This window comes from Ochotona princeps, chromosome 2 (assembly GCF_030435755.1).
Source record: "Ochotona princeps isolate mOchPri1 chromosome 2, mOchPri1.hap1, whole genome shotgun sequence".
Classification (NCBI taxonomy): Eukaryota; Metazoa; Chordata; class Mammalia; order Lagomorpha; family Ochotonidae; genus Ochotona; species Ochotona princeps.
The window spans coordinates 100,130,315-100,155,129 of record NC_080833.1 but is presented as its reverse complement, the minus strand read 5'-3'; the positions used below and the strand labels follow the sequence as shown (position 1 = coordinate 100,155,129).

Here is a 24,815-nt window from a genome sequence, read left to right as displayed (position 1 = left end):
CCCACAATCTAATGTAGTTTAAGCCAGTAATATAATAGCAATTTAAAATTCAAAAGCCAACCTATATAATTCACTATTTTAACAAAATGAAAGAGATGGGAGAAATCACTTAATAATCTAGACAAAAATGTAGACAGAACATTTGTTGAAATTCAAGACATAGTCATGATAAAAAAAAAAAAAAACTCTCTATACACTACAGTAAGAAAATATACTCAATGTACGGGCTATCTTAAAAAAAAAAAAAACTTCAGCTAAAACATCATAATTTGTGGTATAAGACTTTAACCCCTAAAGCCAGGAACAAATCAAATATGGCTACTTTATTTCTTTTCAACAATGTATTATATGCCCTACTCAATGCAGTAAGACAAAAAAAAGAAGTAAAAGATAAAAATCATAGATGGAGAAGCAAAAATAACCCTACTCACAGAGGACATGACTAAACAGAAGAAAAATCCTAAGCAATGCATTAAAGAAACTACTAGAATTAACAAATGGCTTAATAAAGTAGTAACATTTAAGTTTAGGAACTAAAATCAAATGTATTTCTAAGTGTTGAGCCCTGTGAATACTTCTAATGAGTCACTGCACCTCAAAGTCATTGTGAGGTCCCCTGAACTCTATAAAATATCTCAATAAACTATAATGATATCAGAAAAAAGATGAGGTGCCTGGGAAAAAAAGCTCTATGAATGTCTCTCCCATCACTGTCCAGAGAAACTGCATTAGCAATCCGACATAAAACAGACTGGTGGTAAAGCACAATTAGATAGCAGTTTTATTTTGCCACTAAGTTCAATGTTTTATCACTAGCAAGACAAATCGAGAAATATTGCTTAACTTTCCACATCCGTTACTAGGATATATCAAAATAAATACTTAGCTGCCTAAACAATTTATAAGCTTACTTTATAATAAATAGCATTCTGAAATATTGTTGATGTTATTCTCTGACTAATGCTTCTGTTTTCATGGAGAACAACTGCAACCTCCATTCAAATTTATCAGGAATTTCAGTCAGTGAAAATTTTAGCTCAAAGAACCAAAAAAAAAATGTATCACATATATATATATACACACACACACACATATATAATTACATTGATGGTATAAAAATGCTTATATATGTCAGACACATTTCCACAACTCCCCTATATGACAAGCCTCAGGAGATTACCTCTTTAATTTTTTCCCTTTTCTGCTTTATGTCATCATCTTCTGGGTCTCCCCCGTTGATCCCGACAATGTTTACAAGGGGCACAGGTGGCAGTGACTTGTTTTCTTTCATCTTCTTTTCTTGGGCTACTTTATTTTTCTCCGTCTCAATTTCTGCCTGGATTTCCTCCTTTGACTTTCTCAATTTTTCTTTTGCTTCTTCTAGAGCCTTCTCATGATCAGCTCGAATTTTATTTCTCAGACGTTCTTCTTCTTCCCTGTGATAGAAGCAGAAAAAAAGGCTGGTAAGAGTGACATACTATATAGACAGAACTTCAACTAAAAGTTAAACGTACTTCTACCACCCCTAATAGCTGTCTTCTACTTCTGTCTTTAATTAAAAGGTAAGAATTGTCAGTGAGCCTGAGATCTGTTCAAACAGTAAGTTAAATATAACTTGGTATGAGACAGAAAATGAATTCTGGATGTTGAAGAGCAATACTTTATACGGTGAAGGAGAGGAAACCTAGAGGCAACATTACATCTTCAGGTCCAGTGAGAATGCAAAGTAGTATCTGTCAACAATGTGGAAAAAATGAAAATATTAAAAACTAGTATCACAGAAGGGTAAAAACATAAACACAGCACCAAAGAAAAAGGCAAAATGACAAAATGGGAATTTCTTCATTTGTTATTTGTACAGAATGTGTGTTAGAAAGTGTAGATCTTACAACAGTTCCCAACTGATGCAGTAATGTCTACTTAAAATTTTCTTCAGCCCTAGTTTAAAATACAGATGATAACCATGAATCTGTATTATAAAGAAATTTGCATATAATTCTGGTAGATATTCAGGTTTGGAAACCACTACACTATGGACACATACTGGACTTTCTACCCAGACCTGTTCTTCTGAGACACAACTCAATCTTCTGTTCACAGCACTGCAACTCACAGGAATAAATACAGCATCACTTATTATTAACCATTCCTTTTTTCATATCAGCCAATGACTGACACTTAACACCTAAATCAACAACAATCAGAGTTACTTCTGTAAAAGTTCAATTCAAATTCTGCAGCATTGAAAACTTAATTGGTATTGTCACTCTAAAATATGTTGGTGGTTTCTTTAAAAATTAAATGTGCAGTTATAGAATACAGCAGTTGAGTTCCAAGGCACTTATCTCAGGGACATTTATCTTCACACAAAAACCTACAAATACATACAAGCTAATCACAAAGAAACTAATACTACATGACTGCAATTCAATGCGGTGTTTTAAAAAGGTAATAAAATCACAAACACAGACAATAAACTGATAGCAGCAAGGGACTGAAGGTAAAGATAACAGAGTTTTAATAGGTTTAGAGTTTCAGTTTTCATAAAATGAAAAGTTACAGAAATGGATGGTTGTATGATACTTTGAATGTGTCAATAACATTGAACTATACACTTTAAAATAGTTAAGATACCAAATGTTATCCATAGTTTGCCACAATTTTAAAACTGGAGAGAAAGTGCCTACACACACATATTCATAGCAGCTTTATTCATTAAAGGCAGAAACTAAAAATGAACAGATATCTCCAACATGTAAATAAAAAAAATGGTACATATGCACCCCATGCAATAGCACTTAACAATAGGAATAATATTTAAGCACATAATTTGTATGAATCACAAAGGTACTATTATGTGAATGAACCTGGGGCCAGCATTACGGCACAGCTAGTTAAGCCACAGTTCACAATGTCAGCGTCCAATATCAGAGCACCAGTTGGAGTCCTGGTTGCTCCACTTCCAACCAATCTTCCTACTAACATAATTAGAAAACCAACAGATGATGGCTTAGGTGCTTCAGTACCTGTCACCCAAATGTGAGACTTGGATGGAATTCTGGGATTTTGGCTTCAGCCTGGTCTGGTCATGGCCATTGTGGCCAATCAGGGAATAAACCACTCAAAAGATTACCTCTGTCTCCCTATTGCTCTATCACTTTTCCTTTCAAATAAATAATTGCCAATCTTTAAAAAAATCTGAAAAGGTTTACATTTACATGACATTAAAAACAAAATAAATAGCTACTGAGTAAATCAATGGTAACTAAGAGTTATGAGTAGAAGTCTGAACTAATTATAAAAAAATAAGAGATAGTCTGGGTCATAAAGAAAGTAACTGCCAACCCAGAAGCTCTCATTATAAATGAACACCTTCCAAACAGAAATTAAAGGAATTCGATACCAGACATACAACCTACAAATGATGCTTAAGGATGTACTACACATGGAAACAGAAACATTGATGAAGAAATGTGAAGTTAGAAAACCTAGTAAAGGTGAGAAGTAAACAATGAAAATATGTATGTAAAACGGATAGGACCAAATCATTACCGTTCAATGATAACTCAGAATGCATATGGCCTAAACTATCAAAAGATACAGACCAGCTAAATAGATTTTAAAACACTGGTCAAAAAAGAAATCAAATTGAGGATAGAGAGAACATTCCTCAACACAATCAAGGTAATACACCAATATATGACCAAGCCAAAGCCAACATCATATTGAAGGGGGAGAGTTGAAGGTATTTCCACTAGAATCTGGAACCAGTCAAAATGCCCATTTTAGCCACAGCTATTCAACATTTACTGGGAAGTTTTAGCCACAGCCATTAGGCAAGAAAAAGAAAACAAAAGAATACAAATAGTAATCTCTTTTCAGAAGACATTATTCTCTGTATAGAGGAGCCAAAAACACTACAGTAAGAGACTACTGAACTCATAAGACAGTTTGATAAAGTTGCAGAACATGAAGTCAACACAAACATCAATAGCCTTTACATATACAAATGATTCCATGGCTGAGAAAGAACATCAATCTCATTCATAACAATGGCAAAATATTTTAAATATCTTCAAATAAATGCAACCAAAGATGTGAGGAATCTCAATGAAAAATTACAATTACAAACATTAAAAAAAGAAACAAGGGAAGACACCAAAACATGAAAAACACACATGAAGATCAGGGAACAGAACAGAAACCCCAGAAATTAATCCACATGTGTACGGGCAACTAACACTTGAAAAGCAAACTGCAATCGATCCAGGGAGGAAGGACAGTCTCATCAACAAATGGTGCTGGGATAACTGGATCTACACGTGCAGGAGCTTTAAACAAAAAATCATCCCCTTAGCCCTTGTACAAAATCAACTCTAAATGGGTCAACGACATAAATCTATGGCCTTACACCATCAGAGTGCTAGAACAAAACTCTAGGGAGACTGCAAGACAGAGATACAGGCAAAGACTTCTTGGAAAAGACCCCAGAAGCACAAGCAATTAAAGCAAACAAACAAATGGGATTACATCAGGCCAAGAGGCTGCTACTGTACTGCAAAGGAAACTGTCAACAAAGTGAAGAGCAACAGGATGGCAAAGAATATCTGCCAATTCTGCGACTCAGAAAGGATTAATATCCAAGAAGCTCAACACACAAAACAACCCAGCTAAAAATGCACAAAGGATATAAAAGTGCAATTTTCAAAGGATGAAAAACAAGTGGCCAAGAAACACAGGAAAAAAATGCTCAGGGCTCAGGATCACTAGCCATCAGGGAAATGCAAATAAAAACCACAGCAAGGTTTCACCTTCCCTCAGTTAGAATGGCTATCATCCAAAAACTCTAAAAGCAATAAATGCTGGAGACGATGTGGAGGAAAAGGTAGCCTAACACTGTTATTGGATATGTAAACTAACATAACCATTACGGAAGACACTGGAAATCCCTCAGGGATGTGAAAACAGATCTACCATATGACCCCACCACTCCATTCCTGGGAATTTATCCAAATGAAATGAAACTGGCATACTGGAGCTATTTGTACTCCTTTATTTATTGTACCTCATTCATAATAGCTAAGATATGGAATCAACCCAGATGCCTATCAACATAAGACCGGATAAAAAATATATACACTATACTACTCAGGCATTAAAAAGAATAAAAACACCATATGTTATCCCTGATACGTGATAACTAGTACACCAGAAAAAAATGTAATCTATAAAGTGCAAAATTGACATTTTGAGATTTGATTATTGTTTACAGCCTTTGTCTGTACTCCTGAGAAACAGCAGGGGTATTTCTGTTCTTAAAAAAATGAATCTTACACTACATGATTTTACCAATCTGTCATTACTTTACAATATACTGCATATGGGTGAAATGATCACTTTTCCATTCAGCTGTTTATAGCCACCATCTACATTCCCTCTGAATTAAGGTCTTTTTGCTTTTTACCTGTTAACCCTCTTATTTTTTTTAAGATTTATTTATTTTTATTGGAAACTCAGGTTTACAGAGAGGGAGAAAAGAGAGAGAAAGATCTTCCATCTGCTGGTTCACTCTCCAAGTAGCTGGAATGACCAGAGCTGAGCAGATCCGAAGCCAGGAGCCAGGAGCCAGGAACCTCTTCCAGGTCCCCCATGAGGGTGCAGGATCCCAAAGCTTTGCACCATTCTCCACTGCTTTCCCAGGCCATAAGCAGAAAGCCTGATGGGAAGCGGGGCTGCTGGGATTAGAACTGGTGCCCTTATGGGATCCCGGTGCGTGCAATGCAAGGACTTTAGCCACTAGGCTACCATGCCAGGCCCCTGTTAACTTTCTTTTTCACTGAAATATTAAGCCTTTCTCTTGTAATGTAAATTTAAAATATATTATCTCAAAAACTTAACAAAGAAAGAAGGAAGAGAGAGGGAAGGAGGGACAGAATATCATTATGTTCTTATAATTGTATTTACAAATTAAATATGCTATAAAAATTAAACTTTTTAAAGTTTAAATAAATTTAAAAAAACACAAGGGAGGATTTTTAATGATACACGAAAATGCATGTTAATACTAGCAGTGGTTACAATAATATATAATTGTATTTAAAATTATAAACCTAGGTCCAGCGCAGTAACCTAGTGGCTAAAGTGCCTGCCTTGCACACACCAGGATCCCATATGGGCACCAGTTCGTGTCCCAGCTGCTCCACTTCCCATTTAGTTCCCTGCCTGTGGCCTGGGAAAGCAGTGGAGGATGGCCCAAAACCTTGGAAACCTGCACTCATGTGACAGACACAGCACAAACTCCTGGCTTCAGATAGGCTCAGCTCCGGTCAGCCACTGTGGCTGCTTGGGGTGTGAACCAGTGGACAGAAGATCTTTCTCTCTGTATCTCCTTCTCACTGTATATCTGTCTTTCCCATAAAAAGAAATAAACCTTTTTTAAAAATTTTAGAAGGAAACCTTATAAAAATTTATAGACCTGTGCACCAAAAGAGAAAAACATCAATTTATACCGTAATATTAAAAATATTAAATGTTTGGGGAAAAAAGAGAATTGCGGTGCTAGCAATCAGAAAGTGTTAATGAAAAAAAACATTGAAAGCAGGTAGCAGGTGCTACTAAAAGGTTAGTAGCGAATACCTAAGTCATTCAGTAGGAAGAAACAATACATGGAGCCTGAACCAGATTGGATGTGGAATCAGTGAGGTTAAGAAGGAGCCAAGGCTGGCCCCTGAAAAATAGAAACTGACATGCGATGGGGAGGCTCAGGCAGGTGAGGGTAACATGCACACACAGGTGCTGAGTGAGTATCATACAACATAACCAAGGCAGATGCTGGTCAAGAACTTTGCCATCTCCTACCCCTCTCCCAGCACTCTCCCAATAGAAAGTATGCTTGGCTCCAGAGCATCAGTCATAATCCATCTATGCCAATCAAGTCTTTCCTAGCTGCTTTTATCACTAGCAGTGGTAAAAGCAAAACTTGTCTCAATTAAGTGACAAAGACTACTAGAATGCAATTTCCTTTAGAGATTAAACATGGACAGAGAAGGTTAGGAAGAACGCCTTTCCCTGCTAAGTCCAAACATACCATGTATTTCTGTCTTCAAATGCAGTCATGATGCCAAACGCTGTGACAGCCATGTTGCAATCAAAAGGGAAAAGGCCTGCAGACAAATCACCACCATGGCTCAGGAGAAAAGATTAAGGGACAGTGTAACTCTGAGTCACTACCAGGACCCTCAGCTTCCTGTCCCGACTTTGGATTCTGTCCAGTAACTCTTCTGTCACTATGAAATTAGAATTTTCCCAAGTCACCTATACAATCATTATGCAAGCATGCACCCACCTTCAGGAAAAATTGGTCTGGGACTAATGATTTTACCCTAAGCAAGAGTAACATCAAATGGGGAAGGCTGGTTCCTTCAAAGGCAGTTTCTGACCTGATGACAAATCTAGGAGTTCTCCACAGGGACCCACACTTTCTATTTCCAGTCCAAGTTACCTGTCATTATTGCCAAATGGCAAGCTGGATGGCTCTGTAAAGCATCTTCACCCACCTGTGAACCTCTACAAACAGGTATCATATGCACTATGTGTCATCAGGGTAAACAACAAATGTGCACTCCAGCTCCGTTTTTAAAATTCATGGTATTGTTAAAAATCATGACCCAATATTACACTTTAGGCATCATTTCTTTAAAGATTTGTGCTCGCTTGCATGTATGTTTGAAAGGCAGAGACACAAACCTTCCATCTACTGGTTCACTCCCCCAAACAGCTGCCAAATCTTAGGCTGAATCAAGATGAAGCCAGATGTTGGAACTCCATCTGGTGGCATGAGCCCAGATACATAGCCCATCACCCACTGGTTTCCCAGATGCATTAGCAGGGAGAAAGATCAGATGCAGAACAGCAAGGACTTAAACTAAGCACCCTAATAGAGAAGCCAATAGAATAAGCAGTGGTTCAATCCACTAGACTACAATGTCACCAAACCCTACTAGTTATTAATAACAATGTCATATGATATCTTCCTATTTTTATTTACAATTCTTATTTACTAAATGTTAAGTCAATTCCTCCAAAAGCATACATGAAGCCAGTGTGAAAACAACTTTATAATTATTTTAATTTTATAATTATTTTAAAAAATAAAATATGGAATCCTTTACATCCAGGATAGGGAAGTTTTTCACTGCAAAGGACCTTTTGGATATTTATAATATAACCTGCGGCCTGCTACAGATCTAAAGAATTCTAAATCCTACCTACCTGCAGTTGCTTTGACAGCGCTAGACCAGATGATAACATGGCCCTCCAGCTGGACGTCCTCACTCTTAGTGTTCTCAGGACAAGCTCTAATCATCTTACCTCACTGCAACAAAAGTTAGCTCTTACTCAACAGAACCTGCACGGCTGCAATACTGCAAACATCCTTATTCAAACACATACTGATAATCTAAATAATCCATACATTTGTTTGCCTTTGTCCCTCAAAAAGCACCAGTTGTTAAAGAATTTAGTGAATATACCCCTCATTTCAGAATAAACAACACTAACTAGAGTACAAAGGAAGTCCAATTGTCTAGTCTTTAAGGGAACTCCAGAATTCCATCAGATCTTCCATTAACAATGTTCTAGAGAGGAATCCATTGTGGTTGAGCAGGGTGAGGAGAGAACTTACTCTGAAAGTCAGAAAACAAGAATTTTAGTGCTAATTTGGTCCCTGACACAACCCATAACCTGGTATAATCACTAAAAACAATCCAAGATCAATACATTCATCAACAGACATAGGAAAACAGACAACATTCTCCAGGCCATATCATTTTTTAAATGCTATAGTGTTTTGTACTAAGTGCTTCCATTTATGTTAGGTTTCTAAACAAGCAGCTCCAAATTACTTGATAAAACAGAATGTTCCATACACATGTAAGTAGTCAACTATTCCAGTCTTTGCAATCCTTCCATTCCACAATACAGGCGAAGGCAGGAGTCCTCACAAGCTGTCAAGCATGTTCATTCCTTCCCTTCCTTAACAGTATCTTATCACAGAAACTTAGCAGCAATATGAATCTTTCCTTAAAATTTTGTTTTCATCCTGATCTACATACAAATGGCTTCTCAAATTTTATTTTCATACCTGATTTCTGGATTCTAAACTACTACTGCTAGGTTATCTTTTTTGGACTTTCATTCTCACTTAGAATGCTCTCCCTTTTTATTTGCATATGTTTAAGAATTTTTTTAATTTGAAAATCTTCAACAGATAAAGTCTGTCATGCTTTTCGTCCTTTTCATCTGCAGCTTCTATTTTCCTGCATTATAAGGAATTTGGCACTACCTAAATAAAGCCTGGGCAGAGTAGGGGGTAATCTGCCATAGTATATACACATGAACTTGTTTATAATGGTTGTTCACCATGGCAGAAACACCTACAATATGACTTACGGTGAATGTTCTGGGCCACTCAGTATCAATTCATCTATAAATTGAGTTGAACTACAGAGACAACCCAGTAATGGATCAATCACTACAAGGCAATGAAGACCTCACAAAACAGGACATTAGGGCTGGCACTGTAGCCTTGTGGATAAAGCTGCTGCCTGCAATAACAGCATCCCATATGACAATCAGTTTGTGTCTCGGCTGTTTCACTTCAGATCCAGTTCATTTCTAATGGCCTGGGAAGAGCAGTGAAAGATGGACCAAGTTCTTTTGGACCCCTTGACACCATGGGGGTGACCCTAATAAAAATCCTAGCTCCTGGCTTGAGCTGAACCCGAAGTTGCCAATTTCAGCCATGTGGGAAGTGAACCAGTGGGTGGAAGCTCCCTCTCTGTGCTTCTCCCTAACTGCTGCAAAACAAACACGGATCAGAAGTGAAGCAGCCAAGAGACAACCAAAATGGCGGCATAGAGTACAGACATTCAGGATGACACAGAATCATTAGGGTAAAAAGCACATGGAGGAAATTACAGGAAAAGATAAGGGTCAGACAGTCAACAGGGGGGTACCTGGAGACCTACTGGACACAGGGAAGAGGCAACGACGACAGAGCAGTGTTACAGGGAACAGAAAACTCAACAGCCACTGGTGAGCAGCAATCCAGGTTCCAGCGACAACCAGGGATTCAGCATCGGCCATGGATAAGCACTTGCAGTAACCAGGTGGGAGCTTGGGTTCACACCAGGAGGTCGGGAGGTAAAGGCAGGCTGGGACTGGCTAATCCTGCCAAATGCTTTGGCCCAGCAACAAACAGAAAGGGAGCTGCGGACTTCACCAGGCGGACTGATGGAGGGACGGAGTTCACAGCATGGGGATCAAATGCCAGAATAAGTGCGTTTCTGTCTAGTCAGGCTGGGCTGATCCCATGGGGAGGGCAGCTCCAGGTTCATGTCCTGCAGCATCTGTGTGGTTCCCGGATCTAAAGGTCAACAGCCCCCAGCAGTGCCCCACCAGGCACCATCTTGTGCTGTGAGTCTAGACAAGATTGACACTGCCGACAAACCAGTTATTTGGGACAGTTGGCATCTCCTAATCCGAAACACTGAGTTATTTGGGACAGTTGGCATCTCCTAATCCGAAACACTGAGTGAACATAAAAATCAACTTGTAGACCAGTAGGTAATACATCTTAAAAACCAGCCCCAAGAAAAAGAATCCGCCAAACAGTATTGCAATGTCAAAAGATAGAAGAAGAGACAAAGGCACAATTAATGTTACTGAAGACTCCTCAGTAAAGGAGCAAAAGCCTCTACCACGCTCAGAGTTAATTGAAGAATACATCAAGAAAATGGGAGGCACAGAATTATAAAAACTCTTACTAAAGCTTCTGACGAACAATGAGAAGCACATAATATAGGAGTTCAAAGAATTTAGGTAATACATCACACAGGCAATGAAGCAAATGAAAGCTAATACATCTGAGATTAAGAATACAGTGGAGCAACTTAAAAGTAGAGAGTCTCCATGATAGAATGAAGCAAGCAGAAGAAAGAATCTCAGAATTGGAAGATATTTCCTGTCACCACAGGGAAACAAACAAAAAGCTAGAAGCAGAGCTGGGTCAAGCTAAAAAAAAAGTATTCAAGAATTGAAAGACACTATTAAAAAGCCAAATATAAGAGTTATGGGAGTCCCAGAAGGTGCAGAAAGAGAAGCAGGGATTAAAGGTGTATTCAATGAAATTATACAGGAAAATTTCCTTCATCTAGAGAAAGAATTGGGAAACAACATCCAGGAGGGGCACAGAACTCCCAACAGGGTTGACCAAAAGTGATCTTCACCACGACACATGATCATCAAGCTCTCTTCAATTGAACATAAGGAAAAGATCCTTAAATGTGCTTGTGAACAAAATCAACTGTCATATAAAGCAGTGCCAATTAAATTCACAGGAGATCTCTCCCAGGAAACTACAGGCCAGAAGAGAATGGAGTGACATATTCCAGATTCTAAAAGGGAAAAATTGTCAGCCTAAGATAACATACCCAGCAAAGCTCTTCTTTGTCTTTGAAAATGAAACAAAATTCTTCCACAACAAAGAAAAACCCTAAGAATTTGCCTCTTCTAAACCTTCCCTACAAATAATATTCAAAGATATTTTCACGAAAGAGAAAAAGAATAGCAACCACCAAAACCAAACGCAAATGTGGAGAACATCCCTCTAACAGGCAAACAGAAGACTAAATCAAAAAAACAACACATTGCTAAAATGACAGAACCAAACTGCCATCTATCCATAGTAAAACTGAATGTAAATGGCTTAAACTCATCAATTAAATGCCATAGATTAGAGGCCTGGATCAAAAAACAAAACCCACCTATCTGCTGCTTACAGGAGACATATCTTACCACCAAAGATCAGAGGAAACAAAGTGAAAGGATGGAAAAACATATTCGAAACAAATGGTAAGAAAAAATGTGCAGGTGTAGCCATTCTTACATCAGATGATATAGACTTTTTTATAAAGACTTTGATATGAAAAACATTAAAAGAGATGAAAAAGGCCACCATATAATTATCGAAGATTTCATTCAGTGAGAAGAGATCACCATAAGAAATGTACATGGGCCAAATGCCAAGGCATCTAGCTACATGAAACAAACATTAATGGAATTAAAGAGAGAAAGAGAATCCAATACAATCATAGTGGGTGACCTTAATACCCCATTAACATCAACTGACTGATCAAAGAGACAGAAACTCAGCAAAGAAACAACAGAACTCACCCAAACTCTAGAGTAAATGAACTTAGTTGACATCTACTGAACCTTTCATCCTACAGAGAATACATTTTTCTTTTCATCAGTACATGGAACCTTCTCCAGAACTGACCATGTTATAAGCCACAAAACAAGCCTCAGCAAATTTTAAAAAGTCAAAATTGTACCATGCATCTTCTCACATCATCATGGAGTAAAGCTAGAGACCAAGGAGTCAAAACACCAAGGAAGATTTGCAAACACATGGAGACTGAATGTTACTAAATGAGCAATGGGTCAGAGAGGAAATCAAAGGGGAAATTTAAAAATTGCTTGAAACAAATGAAGGCATCAACACAACATATCAAACTTATGGGACACAATCAAGGCGGCGCTAAGAGGAAAGTTCATCTCAATCAAAGCTTATGTTAAGAAACTTAAAAGGACCAAGTAAAGCAATCCCACGATTAGTAGAAAAAAAAAAGAAATAATCAAAATAAGGGAGGGAATAAGTCAAACAGAGACCAAAAGAACTGCACAAAACATCAATGAATCAAAGAGCTGGTTCTTTGAGAAAATCAATAAAATAGACTCTCCACTAGCCCAACTAATCAAAAAAAGGAGGAAGATACACATTAATAGCATCAGAGATGAGAAAGAAAATATAACAGATACCTCAGACATACAAAGAATTATTAGGAATTACTACAAATATATGCAAGCAAGTCAGAACACTTCGAAGAGTTGGAGAGATTTTTGTCTTATGTCTATTTTCATTTTTGTATTTAGCAGTTTATAGCATTGAAGCATAATTTTGCTGAACCTGGCTTTTTTTCGTGTAGTCTAGACTGGCTTATAACTCTAACAAGACATATGTCAACAGTTTAGGTGCAGAACAGTTTTAGGAGGGGTGTGCAGAGAAATCTTCAATACCCTAGTGAGGAGTAACTAATCTTTGTGTCCTACCCAGTGAGGTATAAGTACATCCATGCTGACCAATTCCTGTCTGATTCTAAGCTTTCATTGTTGTTCTCTCTACCTATTCTAGATTTTTTGTTTGTTTGTTTTGAGGCGTTTCTGGAGCGACCCTGATGGTCATTGCAAGAGAGGGTGGGGACCCAAAGTCAGAACCAGGCAAAGACCAGAGAAAGCTCCCCTCCATAGTCCTGAAGGAAGTTTACTGTTCTTCTGTTTCTGCAGACCGCTCAGGGCTCCTGGTTGTTGGAGAGATTTTTAAACACACACAATCCACCAAAATTGAATCAAGAAGCAATTAACAATCTAAATAGACCTATAACATGGACTAACATTGAATCAGTAATTAAAGCCCTCCCAAACAGGAAAGTCCTGGATAGATGGCTTCACTGCTGAAATCTACCAAACATTTCAAGAGGAACTTACCCAATCCTATACAAGCTTTTTCAAACAATAGAAAGAGAGGCAGTTCTTCCAAACTCTTTCTATGAAGCCAGTATCACCTTAATACCAAAGCCAGAAAGAGACACAACAGAAAATGAAAACTACAGACCAATATCCTTGATGAACATAGATGCAAAGATCCTTGACAAAATACTAGCCAATAGCATCCAACAGTACATCAGGCAGATCATTCACCTGGACCAGGTGGGATTCATCCCAGGCATACAGGGATGGGTCAACATTTGCAAATCAATAAATGTGATACATCACATCAACAAACTGAAAAATAAAAACCGTTTGATCATCTCAATAGATGCAAAAGAAGGCATTTCATAAAATCCAACACCACTTCATGCTGAAAATCCTAAGCAAGATAAGAATAGAGGGAACATTCTACAACACAATCAAAGCAACTTACAAAAATCCCAATGTCAGCATCCTACTCAATGAGGAAAGTTTGGAAGCCTTTCCAGTAAAATCTGGAAGCAGACAGGAATGTCCACTGTCACCACTACTCTTCAATATAGTATTAGAAGTCATTGCCAGAGCTATTAGGCAAGAAAAAGGAATTAAAGAAATCCAAATTGGAAACGAGGAACTGAAATTATCTCTATTTGCAGATGACATGATTCTCTACACAGGCAAATCAAACAATTCAGTCAAGAGACTACTGGAACTCATGAGAGACTTTGGCAGAGTAGCAGGATACAAAATTAACAAACACAAATCAATGGCACTAGTGTACACAAAAAATTCCAGGGCTGAGAAAGAAATTGTAAGTACAGTCCTTTTAAAATAGTGGAGAGGAATCTTAAATACCTAGGAATTAAGCTAACTAAATATGTAAAAGAACTCTATGATGAAAACTATAAAACATTTAAAAAGAAAATAGAAGACCTTGAAAAACGAAGAACCTTACCATGTTCCTGGATTGGCAGGATCAACAAAAGTAATATACCAAGAGTAATATTCCAAATTACCAATTACCAATTACCAAAAGTAATATACAGATTCAACTCAATCCCAATCAAAATCCCAACAACATTCTTCTCAGAAATAGAAAAGAAGATACAAAAGTTTATATGGAAGCACAAGAGAGCACAAATAGTCAAAGTTATCCTGAAGTATAAAAATCAAGTTAGAGGAATCACAATTCCAGATCTCAAAGCATACAACAACAGAACAGTAGTCATCAAAACAGGCTGATACTGATACAGAAACAGAGAAGAAGATCAATGGAACAGAATAGAAACACCAGAAGGGAGCCTACACATACATGGTCAACTAATCTTTGACAAGAAAACTGAAAACTATCAGGGGAAAAGTCGGGTCTATTCAACAAATGCTGCTGGGACAACTGGATAGCAGCCTGCAGAATTAAGAAACAAAACCCACACTTGTCACATTATATAAAAATCATCTCTAAATGGTTCAAGGACCTAAATTTACACCCAGAAAACATCAAACTATTAAAGGAAACATAGGAAGCACTCTCCATGAAATAGGAATGGGAAAAGGCTTCTTAGAAAAGATGCCAAAGACATAGGCAAAGACAAAATAAACCAATGGGACTACATCAAACTAAAAAGCTTCTGTACAGCAAAGGAAATGATAAAGTGAAGAAGCAACCAACACAATGGGAGAAAATTTTTGCATACTACACAAGTGATAGGGGACTAATATCCAAGATTTACAAAGAGCTTCAGAAACCCAGGGACAGTAAAAAACAAACAAAAAAACCTGTGAAAAATGGGCAAAGGAAATAAACAGACATTTTCCAAAAAGAACAGATTCAAATGACTAACAGCCATGAAAACATGCTCAGGTTCCCTAGCCACCAGGGAGATCAAATGAAAACCACGTTGAGGTACCACCCAACTCCAATGAGACTAGGCTACATTCAGAACTTTACTAACAACATCTGCTAACATGGATGTGGGGGAGAAAGGTACCCTCTTTACTGCTGGTGGGAGTGTAGGCTAGTAAAACCACTATGGAAATCAGCATGGAGAGTGCTTAGAGAATTGCAAATAAACATGCCATATGACCCAGCTATCCCACTCCTAGGAATATACCCAAAGGAAATGAAAGCTGCATATGAGAAGGGAATCTGTAATCCTATATTTACAGCAGCACCATATACAATAGCAAAGACAGGGAAGCAATCCAGATGCCCATCCAAAGAGGAGTGGTTAAAGAAACTGTGGTATATCTACTCCATGGAATATTAAATCATTTACAACTAGATGTTCCCAACTAGAGGCCATCATACTCAGTGAAATAAGTCAATCCCCAAAAGACAAATACCATACGTTCTTTCTAATATAAGGAAACCATCATGCAAATTGGAATGCATAGTGATGGAGTAATGGAGACTACCATATCGATGTGAAGACACAATGCAACGTTCTTCCCTATTTCCAAAGTAAAGATGGACTCCCAATAAAACTGTTGGACATATCTAGACAATGGGATGATGGACTGTCTGACACTGTCTGTGCCAGCAATGTCAGGGCACACTTAAATAACAGACTGATGGAAATAAAATTCCTTATGAAGGACTATACTATTGTAACAATATGGGGAAAATCAGGTAGAGGGTTGGGGATTGGGGGGGGCGGAGAGGGGATCCCAGGCTCTACAGAATTGCACCATAAAATTCAAAATTTTAAATAAATAAATAATTTTTTTTCTTTTTGAAGATTTATTTTTATTGCTAAGACAGATTTACAGAGAGAAGGAGAAACACAGAGAGGGATAGCCTATCCACTGCTTTACTGCCCAAGCAACAACAATGGCCAGAGCCGAGCCAATCTTAAGCCAGGAGCCAGGAGTTTCTTCCAGGTCTCCCATGTGGGCACAGGGTCCCAAGGCTTTGGGTAATCCTCGACTGCTTTCCCAGGCCACAACCAGGGAGCTGGAGGGGAAGTGAAGCAGCCAGGACACGAACCAGTGTACATATGGGACCCTGGCACTTGCAAGGGGAAGATTAGCAAATCAAGCCATCACACCAGGCCCCAAAAATCATTTTCTTTAACTATGTTAATATCCAGGTTCTCATGAGATTCGAAATTATTTTTCCAAACATATATTAATGTGTAATAGCTAACCCATTTTTATATACATAAGTAATATAATCTTTTTTGCTGTGATTGCCTTATGTTTTTTATTTCATCCTTTACTGCATTTCTAGTCCTTCAACAGCAAAAGCAAATGACAACAAATAAAAAGTGGTTTAGATATACTAAACATTAGCTTAGTAAACTATGTATATTATCTAATTCTGACAGAGATTTATGAGCTATCCTCTATTAAACACTATTCTATGCCTTTTTATGAAAACACTAAGGTGCAAAGAGAAAAATTAAAATCATTTGTTCAGGATCATAGAGCTAGTAAGTAGATCCTAATAAAATGCATTTTAACTTTTTAAAAGCCATGCGAATATTGCCTTTTATATGAGTTGAATTTCAATTAAGAGTTTGCATCTTAATTGATGCAGACATAGATAATCTTTTCTTTCCTAGGGCTAGAACCCTCAATTTCTAGCAAAACACATACTCAGGAGACTCTGTTTATCAGCCTTCATATTGAAATCGCCATGGAGAATTCATATATGTGATCAGAAATTAATGGCCATTTTACTTAGCCACTGTATTTCTTAGCCACTGTTTGTGTGTATGTGTGGTGAATGGTAACTGACCTCAATGTACCTGAGCTATCCTAGATACTCTCCTTCCCTGAGGCTCTTGTTACCAGGGCTGTGGACTTCAGAAATACACAATCAAGGGATAAATTTCCTTGTCCAATTAGAATGCTTAAATAAATTTCATCTGTAATCAATCTAGAGGACTAGCATGATCCTAAATGACAAACAATCACAGAAAATTACATTGAAACTCTTACTTGACAAAGAGTCTGATGCATACAAATTTTTGCCTCTCCAGAGCTTCAACTTTTTATGTAGAAACATGAGAGGTCACTTTTCCTTAAAAAAGAGGTAAATTTTAACTTTCCTCCAAACTGACTCTACCTCCTCTCACCTTCATTGGTATCCTCCTGCCTTAAGTTTATCAGTGTACTTTTTCAGAGTATAATGCTTGTTGTTTCTAATTCCTACAATCTCACTTCACTCTCGTACACGCCAGTTAGAAATCAAGAGCTCTGTGTATCCTTCCTTTCATAATCCTCCTCTTCAAGCCTGCCCTTCACATTGGGCCTCTGGTCCCTGGTTCACCATCTTCAACACGTCTGCCATGCTGCCTTCTACCCTTTGGGTCACTTCAGCTGTTACTCTACATGTTTCTTAATATCATTTAAGCATATTGTTCCAACTACTATACCAAAATATATATAGTCAGCCTTTATCAGGTTTCTAGATACTCTAGATCCAAATAACTAGCACTGTACAAGATAATTTCCCAAATACCTCTAATTCATAAATCTAAACAGAATGACTAGTAATGAAAAAGGAAAATCATACACTAAATTAACACTTTGGTAAATTCAATTAGCAATATTAGAAAACAAAAAAATCACTATAACTTAGTATTTCTGTTTTTTTAAGATGTATTTATTTTTATTGCAAAGCCAGACATACAGAGAGAAGAGACAGAGAGGAAGATCTTCCATCCGATGATTCACTCCCCAAGTGACCGCAATGGCCAGAGTTGAGCCAGTCCAAAGCCAAGAGCCAGGAGCTTTTTCAGGTCTCCCAGGCCATAAGTAGGGAGCTGATGGGAAGCAGGGTTGCTGGGACTAGTACCTGCAGGCATATGGGATCCTGGCGCATTCAAGAAGAGGACTTTAGCTGCTAGGCTACCACACCAGGCCCTAACTTAGTATTTCTAAGAAATATGAAGTTTAATATCAGAAAAAATTATCATAATATACTTTATCTACTACTTTTAAAATGTTTGGTTATTCAGTAGAAATGGAAAAATAAAATGACAAATTCAACACCAGTCTCTAAGCTTATAACCTCATAACAAAGAAGAAAACAATCCTCAACTTACTAAAAAGTATTTTACAAAAACTAAAGTAAAAATCATTTCTTAATATTAAATAATGATAATTTTAAAATGTTTTAAAAAGAAGCAAACAAAAACAGTTACCACTTCTATTGGATTATAATGATAGTCATGGTCATTAAAAAAATGAAAGTAATAGTAAAACATAAGGAAAAAGAAAAATTTTAAAAAACCATCATATCCTACCAGGCCTGGCACGAGGGCCTAGTAACTAAATTCTCAGCTTGAATGTACCCCTGGGATCCCAAGTGGGCTCCAGTTTATGTCCCTACTGCTCCGCTTCCCAACGAGCTTCCCTCTTATGACTCTTATGACCTGAGAAAGCAGTGGAGGATGGCCCAAAGCCTCAAGAACTTGCACCCACATAGCAGACCCAGAAAAGGCTTCTGGCTCCTGGCTCTGGCTGCCTGGGGAGTGAAACAGCGATGGAGGATCTTTCTTTCTGTATCTCCTTCTCTTTGTAAATCTGCCTTTCTAATAAAAGAATAAAAAATAAATTTAAAAAAGATCTACTGCCATAGGCAATATGATTTCTACTTAGCAAACATCAAAGAATCTAAAAACCAATACAAATAGGATTGCAGAAAAGAAGTTAAAAAAAAAAAACTACTTGACAAATGTTAACTTTCTTCCTTTCCTACCAGTTGGGTCCCACTTTTTCTAGACTCCTAAATATCCAAACTGCCATTGAAGTATTCTTTTTTCTACAGTAATTCCAATATTTTCATCAACTTTTGCTTATATTCACTGCTTATTTGCTAAGATGTCCAGACTCTGATACCTTAAGTTCTAACAAATCTAAGAGTTCTTAAAAACTTTCAAACAAAACTATTTTCAACCACTTAAATATAATTGTCTCTAATAGCCTCCAAATTCTAAAAAGATAACTTACCCTATCACTATTTATAGATTTAAAAACACACAGAATGGGACTGGAGCACTAATCTTCCACCTGCTAGCGTCAGCATCCCACATGGGTGCAATCGCATCCTGGCTGCTTCACTGCCCGTCCAATTCCCTGCTTAGAGCCAGGAAAGCAGCAGAGGATGGCTCAAGCCCACATGGGATACTGGGAAGAAGCTCCCAGCTCCTGACTCCTGATCAGTTCAGCTCTGGTCCTTGCGCCCATTTGGGGAGTGAACCAGCAAATGGAAGATCTCTCTCTTTGATTCTCCTTCTCTCTCTGCAAAATTTTCCTTTTAAATAAACAGAAAATAAACCTTTATGGCCCAGCGCGGTGGCCTAGTGGCTAAAGTCCCCACTTTGAATGCGCCAGGATCCCATATGGCTGCAGCTTCTAATCCCAGCAGCCCCACTTTCCCATCCAGCTCCCTGCTTGTGGCCTGGGAAAGCAGTCAAAGATGGCCCAAAAAGCCTTGGGACCCTGCACCCGTATGGGAAACCTGAAAGAGGTTCTTGGTTACTGACTTTGGATTGGCGCAGGGAGTGAATCATCAGATGGAAGATCTTCCTCTCTGTCTCTCCTCCTCTCTGTATATCTGGCTTTGTAATAAAAATAAATAAATCTTAAAAAAAAATAAACCTTTAAAATGTGGAATGAATTAACAATGTAATGCTACTTTTGAAAAGATAAATGACGAAAAGACTAATCTATGAAGTTAGATGGTAAATAATCTTCTCAAACATCCTATATTTTATAAAATTTCCTATATACCAAGAAAGCACAATAAAAATAATTTAAGTAATTATGTAAAACAGTGACTTATACACAACACAGGGCATGAATAATGTTAGGAAATCACTGCAGGATAGTCAGCAAACAGTACTAAAACTAACAAAACATCATTCTACACAATTTTACGTAAATGTCTAAAGAAATACAAGACTATCCAAAAAGAACCACCACACCTTGAAGGTCATTAAAGAAAAACTCCTTAATCCTAAAGAAACAAAAACTATTATAAAGGAGTTGCTCATGAGTTAAATTTAGGATGATTTGCAGTAGCAAATGAACTCTATTTGCACATGATAACACTGTGATGTAATGGACAGGGAACCTTCTGCATGTTATTTTCTGAAGCCAAATTAAGTACTTTCCAAAGTACTGACTGTAATTAGTAATCACACAAAACACGTTACATCACATTAGGGATCTCTATTCAATAAAAATAAATTTCATTCTTACAACAGTATGTTAATAGGGAAGGCCATCTCTTTCAATACATATAATTGGTCAGTCAAATGAAATATGCTGAAACAGATTCAAAGCCAAACACTGAGAAATTCTCCGAACATTTATCTTTTAACCAAACCCAATGACTCTTCTTATGGGACTCTCACAAAATACTAGGTGCTTTAGCATTCCCATTTTAGACTATAGCCCAAGGACCACCAACACAAATTCTCTGTCTGTATCTTAATGTTTAGTTAGTAGTAAGTCATTTATTTGAATATTAAAAGCTCTTGTTTACATGTAGAACTATTACAAGTTATTCTAACTTGGATTTTAATAAAATTTCATTTTGAGTTTATGTTAATTTTAAATTAAATCAACAGCTACAGGTCAATGTCCATCTAAATTGCTGATGATTTTTTTTAAGATTTATTTATTTTTATTACAAAGTCAGATATACAGAGAGCAGCAGAAACAGAGAGGAAGATCTTCCGTCCAATGGTTCACTCCCCAAGTGAGCACAATGGCTGGTGCTGCGCTAATCCAAAGCCAGGAGCCAGGAACCTCTTCCATGTCTCCCATGCGGGAGCAGTGTCCTATAGCTTTGGGCCGTCCTCAACTGCTTTCCCAGGCCACAAGCAGGCAGTTGGATGGGAAGTGGAACTGCTGGGATTAGAACCAGCGCCCACATGGGATCCTGGCGTGTTCAAGGCGAGGACTTTAGCTGCTAGACCACAATGCCGGGCCCTAAATTGCTGATGATTAACATTCACCAATGTGAGGGGCACTGAAGTAGGCATAGGGAAATACAAAGAAAAGTAATAGATAATATTTTCCAACAGGAGTTCACAATCTAATGACAGGCAAAACATAGAGTACAAAATGAATGATTTATAACAGAGGAAGAAAATACTAGGACTATTACAAAAAAGACATACATAAAAAGGAACAGTTATTTGCTGAGCATACATGCATTACTTGAAATTAGATTTACACAGGAAAGAAATCAGAAGAAACACATTATCTCCAAATAGATATTAAAAGAATAGGAGTATGCCAGGCATAAAAAAATTAGTGCATTCTGGGAATAGAAATCAATGTACATTCCATGGAAGCAGAGGCACATAGATTAGCTAACACATAAGTTGGTATGGTCACCAGAGAACAGTGTGCAAAACAGAGGAAGATGTGTTAAGATAGAATGGACTGTAATAAGGAAGTAGAAAAGGCAGAAACTCAATCAGGAGTAGAGCTCACACAGCACACTGAGGACAAAGGCAAGCCTCTAAAAGACTTCAGCTTTACAATGGCATGTGTAACTGTTCCTACATCTGGGCAAACACACCTTCCCATGACTGGCTTGTGGATTTGGGGACTGGGGAGGAAGCACAGTTAGGAGTCAGAAGATTCAAGGCTGGAAGTGGAAAAAGGAGTTAAGAAGTCACAGCATCCACCGATGCAAACAAATAGTGGTCTAATAAAATGCATCTAAGTTAGTTATAGAGAAGAGCAATCAAGTATCAGAGACTTTAAAAAGACAGAATTAATAAGTTTAAGTAAGTGATCAAACACGAAAAAGAAAAAGTTAAAGATGGCTGTCTTCTTGTTATGCTGTTTAGAAAGGAATACTATTAACTGGCCACAGAACAAAAAAGGAAACAGTGATTTAGAATAAAAATGATGAAGTAGTATAATTCTATACATGCTAAGTATAAAAATTCAACCAAGCACACAGATTCAGATATTAAAGGTTGACAATATGGATTTGGAAATTGCCAGGCTATTACACAGTCTCAGCTCCCACTTAATTAAACATGAGTAAATTTTATGGTCTGTTAAGTACAAAGAATATTCAAAAAGTTCATAGAAATGCGCATTATAAAAAAACTATGCATGGATTGCAAAAGCTTTTTGCATCAGAAGTTTGTACATGCCTGACAGCATCTGTCACACCAACATTGTAACGTGCCTGAACATCATCATGACATACTAAGCAAGATGAAATACCAGTGAGAAAAGAGCCCTTATCAGAACAGCTTGAATCATTCTAAAATGAAACAAGAATAACCACTAATATTGTGGAAGAATGGTGAAATCGCTGATATCTTGCCAAAAGTTTACAGGGACAATGATGCAAAAAGTTAGTACTTAACCAATGGATAGAATTACTTTTAAGAAAAATAAGATGATTTTGAAGATAAAGCACACTGCAACAAACCATCTTTACCAATCTGTGAGGAAAAATTAACCTTATTCAAGCCCTAATTGAAGAGGAGTAACAATGAACAACAGAATCAATAGCCAACACCATAGACAACTTTTTACAAAATTCTGATTGACAGAACTGACAGGAAATTACTGAAAACTTTCTGATTAATGGATGCCAAAATAATTGCCCATACACAAGTAGGATTTTCAGAAAAAACTTTAAACAAATGAGATTAAGTTTTGAAGCATTTCTTCTAGAAACTGTAACAAGATAAAACAACGCTTTACCAGTTGGATAATCCAGAACACAAAGTACAATCAAAGCAATGGCTACCAAGAGGAGAAACTGGTCAATCAAGGCAAAAGCAAGAAGAATAAAACAGCAGCCAGTAACATCCTCCTCCAAGTGTCCCCAAAACAGAAACACCAATTGGAACAGCTACTCTATAATATACCAAGTTACCATTACAAAACCTGGGGAAAACAAATAAGAAACATGGTGGTGCCAAGTGAGAAATTGTGGTGCCTGGTTTTAGTGTAATAAGAAACACACACACACACACAGAAAAAGGCAGAAAGGAACAAATTACCCATATGACCATTCCCAATTTCCGAATCCCTAACAACACAGCCTGAAGCTACACTTCATACTTGGAGAAGGAAGATTAAATTAAGTCCAGGCCCACTGGCAGCTTGAGCCTCCCAGACAGTGTCAGCTAAGACATCAAAACACACAGAATGCAGTGCAAAACACACAAAAAGCAGTGCACTGTGGAGGAAGATTCCATTCACCAGACAAAATCAGGACTGTAAAATTGACAGTTAACAAAACATGCTTAAGGGAGTCAGTCCCAAAAGCCAAAGAACATTAAGTATTATCATGAAACAAAATGAAAGAATGAATTTCAGCAGTAGAAAAGATACATAAAAGGCAAAGAGAAGAAAAATCTAATGGATCATATTTTTACTTTTTTCTAGATTTCATGTTACATTTTTAGCTAAGTCTTTTTTTTTCCCACCTGTTTTAATTAGTACTAGTAATGTAATTATTTTTGTTGAACTCACTGGCTTTTGATAAGGGTTATTTTGGTTTCTATTACAGTTGGAAAGTGATATTTATCTTCTGAAATAACATATCATCACTTTCTGGCCTCTTGGCTAAGATCAACTGTAGTACCTGATATTATTTGTCCCTTAATGTTTAGTAGAATCTACCAGACAGTATTAATTTATTTTTTTGTTTGTTTGATATATTTGTTTTTATTTTCTTTTTTTTATTAATTACATTGCATTATGTGACAGTTACATAGGCTCTGGGTTTCCCCCATCCCCTCCCCATACCCTTCCCCCATGGTGGATTCCTCCACCTTGTTGCAATATTACAGTTCAAATTCAATCAAGATTCTTTCCTTGCAAACTTATGCCAAGTATAGAGTCCAGCATCTTATTGTCCAGATAAGTTGAACAGTTTCTTGGTGAGACCATTTCTGGTCTGAAGGTAGAGCTGGTAGAATATCGTCCCAGTCAATTAAGAATCCCGACATAACATCAACAACAATTTACACCATTATGGAATTGACATGGTTTTGAGTAACCAATATGTTAAAAGAAAAAAAATGCAAGTTCTTAGCCACATCCTATGATTAGCTCGTTGATATTTCAATTTTAGTTTATATAGAGAGCCGGCTGTTATACCCCTTAAAACGGCTATGAGGTACTATTCAGCTGTCTCGCATCTATTTTCATTTTAGTATTTAGCCGTTTATTGTGTTGAAGTATAATTTTGCTGAACTTGGCAGATTTTGGGATAATCTAGA

The 24,815-nt window shown here is 37.4% G+C and overlaps 1 protein-coding gene across 1 annotated transcript in view; it reads right to left on the bottom strand.

Moving 5' to 3' along the window:
- The window catches only part of MAN1A2 (mannosidase alpha class 1A member 2), a 160,258-nt gene that overhangs the window by 107,110 nt on the left and 28,333 nt on the right, over nt 1-24,815 (bottom strand). Inside the window, exon 2 of the mRNA XM_058660113.1 lies at nt 1,181-1,436. Coding sequence (XP_058516096.1) covers nt 1,181-1,436 — 256 coding nt within the window. The remainder of the gene's footprint in view (nt 1-1,180; nt 1,437-24,815) is intronic.